The sequence below is a fragment of the Chiloscyllium plagiosum genome, unplaced genomic scaffold (assembly GCF_004010195.1).
Source record: "Chiloscyllium plagiosum isolate BGI_BamShark_2017 unplaced genomic scaffold, ASM401019v2 scaf_9863, whole genome shotgun sequence".
In the NCBI taxonomy this organism is placed as follows: domain Eukaryota; kingdom Metazoa; phylum Chordata; class Chondrichthyes; order Orectolobiformes; family Hemiscylliidae; genus Chiloscyllium; species Chiloscyllium plagiosum.
In genome coordinates, this window is record NW_025213628.1 from 22514 (window position 1) to 29607 (window position 7094).

The 7094-nt window shown below is 44.2% G+C and overlaps 1 protein-coding gene and 1 non-coding gene across 2 annotated transcripts in view; one reads left to right on the forward strand and one right to left on the reverse strand.

Moving 5' to 3' along the window:
* LOC122547675 (mucin-2-like) overlaps window positions 1-5529 on the forward strand; it is a gene marked incomplete at its 5' end in the record, with an annotated part of 22915 nt that extends 17386 nt beyond the window's left edge. Inside the window, one exon of the mRNA XM_043686275.1 lies at window positions 5454-5529. Within this exon, the coding sequence (XP_043542210.1) occupies window positions 5454-5529 (76 nt within the window). The remainder of the gene's footprint in view (window positions 1-5453) is intronic.
* Window positions 1391-1472, reverse strand: trnas-gcu. Its single transcript has one exon. It is a non-coding gene; the product is annotated as a tRNA-Ser (tRNA).
* Window positions 5530-7094: the final 1565 nt, after the last annotated feature.

Sequence of the window (7094 nt, forward strand, 5' to 3'; positions counted from 1 at the left end):
AAATGTGTTGCTGGAAAAGCGCAGCAGGTCAGGCAGCATCCAGGGAACAGGAGAATCGACGTTTCGGGCATAAGCCCTTCTTCAGGAATGAGGAAAGTTTGTCCAGCAGGCTAAGATAAAAGGTGGGGAAAGACCACTCCCTCCGTGACTGCCTCGTCAGATCCACACCCCCCACCAACCCAACCTTCACTCCCGGCACCTTCCCCTGCAACCGCAGGAAGTGCAAGACTTGGGCCCACACCTCCCCTCTCACCTCCCTCCAAGGCCCCAAAGGAAACTTCCATATCCGCCACAGATTCACCTGCACCTCCACACATATCATCTATTGCATCCTCTGCACCCGATGTGGCCTCCTCTATATTGGGGAGACAGGCCGGCTACTTGCGGAGCGTTTCAGAGAACACCTCTGGGACACCCGGACCAACCAACCCAACCACCCTGTAGCTCAACATTTCAATTCCCCCTCCCACTCCACCAAGGATATGCAGGTCTTTGGACTCCTCCATCGCCAGATCACAACAACACGACGGTTGCTGGACAAACTTTGATCATTCCTGAAGAAGGGCTTATGCCCGAAACGTCGATTCTCCTGTTCCCTGGATGCTGCCTGACCTGCTGCGCTTTTCCAGCAACACATTTTCAGTACTGAATTTAGCTATCAGCCGCTGCCTTTGTACCTTTAGCTGTTACTTGTACCGAAGCCCGCCCTGCAGGATTGTCACCCGAAGGTCTGAGATCGAATGTCCTGGACCACTGAAGTGCTCTCCAACTGGGAAGGGGCATGCCTGTCTGTTGATTGATGTGCAGTACCCATTCCGTTGCTGTCTCCTCTGCTCGGTTTCACCAATGTATCATGTCTCAAAGCATCCTTGCCTGCAGCATGTTGTATTTTATTTAGATTAGCGTCAGTCTAAACATTATGGCACGGACGCAGCACACAGGGACTAACACTGTCAACATATTATCTGTGATGACACTAATTGGTAAAGTTCACCTGAGAATGTAACTGTTCAAAGAAAGTTTTTCGATTTACATAAGAAAGAAGTGAACCTAACATAGTCATTCTAACAGATGTAAGATTTAACAAAAAATCAAGGTATTTTTCAAAGTTTAGTTTCAGTGACATTACACTGTAACGTTTGGCTATAAATTCTGTATCTTACCACTGTGTACTCCACGGTCACCTGATGAAGGAGCAGCTCTCCAAAAGCTATTGTTTCCATTAAACCTGTTGGACTATGGCCTGGTGTTGTGTGATTTTTAACTTCCCATTAGAATTCGGATCCCTCAATTAAAACAGAGATGAAGAAGCATTTATTCTCTTAGACAGTTCTGGATCTGTGGACCTTCTTTTAGCAGAAGACTGTTGAGGAAGGGTAATTAAAAACAGTGACAAGAGTGGGATTCGAACTCACGCGTGCAGAGCACAATAGATTAGCAGTCCATCGCCTTAACCTCTCGGCCACCTCGTCACATATGCAAGCTAGCATATGACGTTATTAATAAGTGAATTGCGTAAATTATGCAGCACAGCAGATATTTCTCCCTCGTGTGGGTGAGATGATAAATAGTGCAGTACGGTTCCAAGGCGATGGTCTGACCTCTGGGTTGTGTGGCAAGCGCATTCCCACTCTGCTCACAGTGATCTGCACAAAAATGAAGGTCTGTTGAATTCTGTGAAGATTTGAAGTCAACGGAATGAAGAACCCGAGAAAACAGGGGGTGTTCTTTCAAGAAAGAGTTGGATAGAGCTCATAACGAAAGAGGAATCAAGGGTTATGGGAATAAGGCAGGAACAGGATACTGATTGAAGATTAGATTAGATTACAGAGTGGATACAGACCCTTCGGCCCAACAAGTCCACACCGACCCGCCGAAGCGCAACCCACCCATGCCCCTAATTTACCCCTTACCTAACACTACGGGCAATTTAACATGGCCAGTTCACCTGACCTGCACATCTTTGTGACTGTGGGAGGAAACCGGAGCACCCGGAGGTGCGAAGAACACAGTCAGTTTTTGGACTCTGTGCCACCGTGCCGCCCACTGCCACCGTGCCGCCATGATCATAATGAATGGCAGTGCTGGCTCGAAGGGCAAAATGGCCTACTCCTGCACCTATTGTCTATTGTCTATTATATTTCCCTTGAGGAATTGTTTTCCAGACTGGAGGAGAGTGCACAGTGCTCAATGCCATTATTCGGAACACCTTTCTTCTGCTCAGATACTTTTAACACGTACTTGTGTTCAGGGCAGACAATTTTAAAATCCTAAATTAGGCTAAACTGACAATTGAACACAACAATGCAAAAACCTTGATCTGTATCATTTTCCTGGGCCGTGCGACAGCAAGTCACTGTATGAACACAGCAACACAGTGAGCAAGTGTCAGAAGGAACAGGAGTGCAGTGCCAGAGCGCATGCTGGGAGCAGCAGTTGACACACGGGGAAGTGCATTTCCCATAACATGAACTCTTCCCAAACAGCAGACTGCGGTGGAAGAATTCAGAGGGGGTTTACACTTTGGAATTTGATGCCAGAGTACAATGGAGGTCTGTCATTGAGTCTGCTAAAGATGAAGACTTTAAGATTTCTACAGATGAAAAACAAAATGAAATGTTCATTTGTTAGTGAAGGCAAATGTTGAAATTGTATATGTCAACAATCTACCGATCTTTGGAATAAGTAGCTCACCACTTTCCTCACTCGGGGCCAGAACTACTGGTGAAGGTGATCGTATAATCCCCGTTACTAGCCATGGAATCAGAGAAACTCGGTTTGCCAAACGTTCAGGTACAACCAGGAATGTGGAGGTAAGTATTAATGTGTTGCTCCTCTGCTGCAGGTGACCAGTGCACGGTATCTCTGTTCCAGTATAGTGGGCTGTGCTGTGCCGAAGTTTTAAGTTTGAGCCTCACATGGACCAGCTTTAGTTTGTCGTCGTCTTGAGGAGTACAGATAGAAGGTGATATTGAGCAAAGCCAAGTTTATGGGAAAAGACTCATGTTTGTGGATTGAGAAACGACCTTTTCTGGATAATAACTCCTTGATCAACAAACATACTGCAAGTATCTAAAACGTGGAGAGATATGTGTGGAGAAAGAGCCAAAAGTGATTTTTCAGCCTTTGGATAACGTTTCCCATGTGTACTGAGTTAAATTCCGGGAAAACAGATGTTGAAATGGTTTCATGTTACGTAGTTTGTTACAAAATCACAAAGGTTATTGCAATAATAAAAAAAAAAATCACACAGGACCGTTTGAACATTGTGTTGAATTGAATTTTGGTCTGACCATATTTTATCTTCAATGGCGTGCTGCAGAGAAGTACAGAGGGTAAACAACACAAAGGGACAGAGTCTTCTTGGTGGATTTCTTGGGTTGAGGTAAGAATGTACGAAATATACATAACATCATGTGAATGTGGTCAAATCTTTAAAGTTGATGTTGCGTCTCCAAGTGACGATTTAATTCCTACTTATTAGGATATAATATCTATCTGCAGTTATTTTGAGACATCAGCTCCATTTGCAGAGTTTCACCTTGAATAATACGCCACACCTTACCAATCCATGAACTTGTTGTACTCAGTCTTAATCAGTTGTACGTGTTCATGAAATGTCTTTGTGTCTGAAGTCAATCAAATTCGAAATTGTTACGCAACCAAACTGACTTTGTCTCAATGGTAAATTCCCTCCTTGTATGTTTGTTCGTGTATCTTTTAAACACTGTGAAATCAGCTTCTACGCTTTATTTTTGGAAAGTCGTTCACGATTTAGCTAACTCTATTGAGTGGACAAAACTCTCATCCAAACTTTTCTTAATGATTCACTAATGGTTTTGAAGCTCGAACTAAAGTTATTGATTCACTCGAATTAGGGCATTTCCCCGATTTAGTCATTCAAACCTCGCATTATGTGAAAATCTCATTTCTTTACTTCAAACTTGCGTGTTTCTACTCCAGCATTTCCAGATCTCGTGAATAGACTCCTTCATTCTTTCTATCATCCCGTTTGTATCCTTTCTGATATTTTTATGTCTCAGTGAACAACGTCACTTGGCTTTCTAATATCTTGCCATACAGGAAACAGCGTCTGTGCCCTTTCTAATCTCTTTACATGTTTTTGGTGGAGAATGAGGATTACACACATGCTCCCACTGAGAGTGACCTACAGATTTTACAGTTACACTATGAATTCTGCTTTTTTAAATATGATGTCTCTATGCATAAACTCCAATGAGGTAAAGCATTATCTATCCAGTTCATGAACATCGTCTCCATGGAGACGAAAATTATCTATCATTCCCTTTATTCTTCCACGAAATGTTCGAAACGTTTGTAAGGTCAACATCTCTAACTCCCTGTGCACTGAGTGATTCTCAGCTATTTCTAAAAGTGACTGAAGTTCAAATACTTCATAGTGTGTCTCCAGTCATTCCAGTGCAGACTGGTTCTGGACAGTAAATGCCATCACCAAAGGCTACCGTGGATCTGAAATCAACAGTGTTCACATCGTAATTGCCGTAGCTATTGTGTATCGTATGTCCGTGTTCTTGTTCATTTTTTTCATCATTTCATGGATCCCTGTATTGAATTCTACTGAATGATTAATTTGTGAATGGAGACATTCCCTTCACCACTCATTCGAAACTCATGGAACATTGAATGATTTTACTCATATGCTTCCAGAGGATAGTCCTGCCATAACTGGGATAAATCAATGAACATTCGCAACGTGTCCTCAAAGGCAAGAATTTCCTTCTCCAGGTTAGCGGATCATTAAAGCACTGAATCCCGTGTGTGCGTTCATTAACACCAAAACAGTTGCAGCAAGATTTTAAAACTAAAATTTTGCAATCTGCTTGCACTGGTTGTCCCAAACATTACATTTCAAATTGTGGTATGTTTGTGGATGAAAGCACTTTCTGAATCTTGAGCAATTCCATTTCAATTTTGTCAAAACATTGTCATTCGCTGTTCTCATTTTCCTTTCAGTTTCCCGTTTAATATCCCGTATTTTCTCAGTTTATCTTACGTTTTCAACAATTTCAATCAATCTCGCTCCTGATTACCAATCCGAGAGAATGCTTCAATTTTCTCAATTTATATGCAGTGCAGCTGTAGGGTGCGGTGAACAACTGGAAAGGCATTGGTCATGTGAACCAAATAAAAGTCGCGGGGTGGTGGAATCTGGCTGTTCCATCGCAGTCCTATTTAAAACATTTAACGTAATCTTTAGCCAAATCATACTGGCAGAAAATAAGAAAACATAAACGAAAAAATTGCCGATGTTGAAAATCAAACAAAAACAGACGTTGCTGGAAAATTTCAGGACGTCTTGCAGCATCTATGGAGAGATGGACCCAGTGAATGTGAAACGTTAACTGTGATTCATCTGCACAGATGGTGCTAGCTCACCTGTGATTTTACAGCAATTTCTGTTTTTGTTTCAGTTTGGCAGATTTTGTCACAGTTCATGAGAACAGTGCTCTCGAGAATCAAACAGACATCATGGAGCTGATAGTGTGAAATGAGACAGTAGTAATAAATGATGGAACGGCCACAGGTTCTGTCCTTATTGCGTTTGAGAGGCGTGGGGTTCAAGAGTATTGTACTGGAAAATCACAGCAGGTCAAGCAACATCCGAGGAGCAGGAGAATGTACGAGATCGGCATAAGCCATTCATCAGGAATTCGGCTTGTGAGTCGGGCTGAGGGACAAAGCTGAAGCCAAGTGACAACCCGCAGGCACCTCCTCCTACTGACACCGATCACGACCTCTCCTCCCATCACCAAATCATTATCTCCCAGAGCATCCACAATCTCATCACCTCTGGGCATCTCCATCCACAACCTCCAACCTCATTGTCCGTGAACCGTGTACTCCCCGAATCTACCTCCTTCCAATGATTCACAAACTTGCCTGCCCCAGTCGACCTATTGTCTCAGCCTGCGCCTGTCCTATCCGAATCATCTCTTCCCACCTCGACACAATCCTATCTCCCCAGTCCAGGAAATGCCCACTTATATTCGTGACACCCTTATGCACTTCACCTCCTCCACGAATTTCATTTCCCTGGCCCCCAACGCGTCATCTTCACCATGGACATGCAGTCCCTGTACAAATCCATTTGGGGTGACAGAAGTCTGCAAGCCTTCCATTTCTTCATCGCACACCATCCCAACCAGTACCTTTCCACGGACATCCTCATCCACCTGCCTGAACCACTCCTCACGATCAACAACTTCTATTTCCAATCTTCCCACTTCTTCCATCGAAATTGGTAGCCATGGACACCCGCATAGGATCTAGCTATGCCTGCCTGTTTGTCAGATACGCAAAACTGTCCATCTTTCGCAGTTACACAGACACTATCCTTCATCTGTTCCTCCGCTACATTGATGAATGTATTGGCGCCACTTGGTGCTCCAACAAGGAACTTGAATAGCTCACTAAATTTACCAACACCTTCCGCCCCGACCTCAAATTTACCAGGATCATCTTGGCAACTTCGCTCACCTTCCTGGACCTCTCTATCACCGTCTCTGGTAACTGACTAATTAAAAACATATACTACAAGCCCACCGACTCCCACAGATATCGACTACATCTCCACCAACCCGATCTCGTGTAAAACCTCCATTCCTTATTCCCAATTCTTCTGCCTCCACCACATCAGTTCGCAGGATGGCCAATTAAACCTCAGAAAGACCCAGTTGGTCTCCTTCTTCTACGATCATAACTTGCCTTCCCACGTGGTTGACAACGCCCTCCACTGCATCTCCTCCACTTCACACACCACCACCCTTGAACCCCACGCCTCTAAACGCAACAAGGATAGAACCTCCTGGTGCTCACCTTCCACCTAACCAACCTCCGCATAAAACGCATCATATCCTGTCACTGACGTCACCTCCAAACAGACACCACCACCAGCGATATATTTCGCTACCCAGCCCTGCCAGCATTCCAAAAAGACCATTCCCTCCACGAATCCTTCTTCATGTCCATACTTCCCCCCACCAGCCCACAACCCTTTCCTGGCACCTTTCACTGCCACCAAAGGAGGGGTGAAACTCGCACCCATACCACTC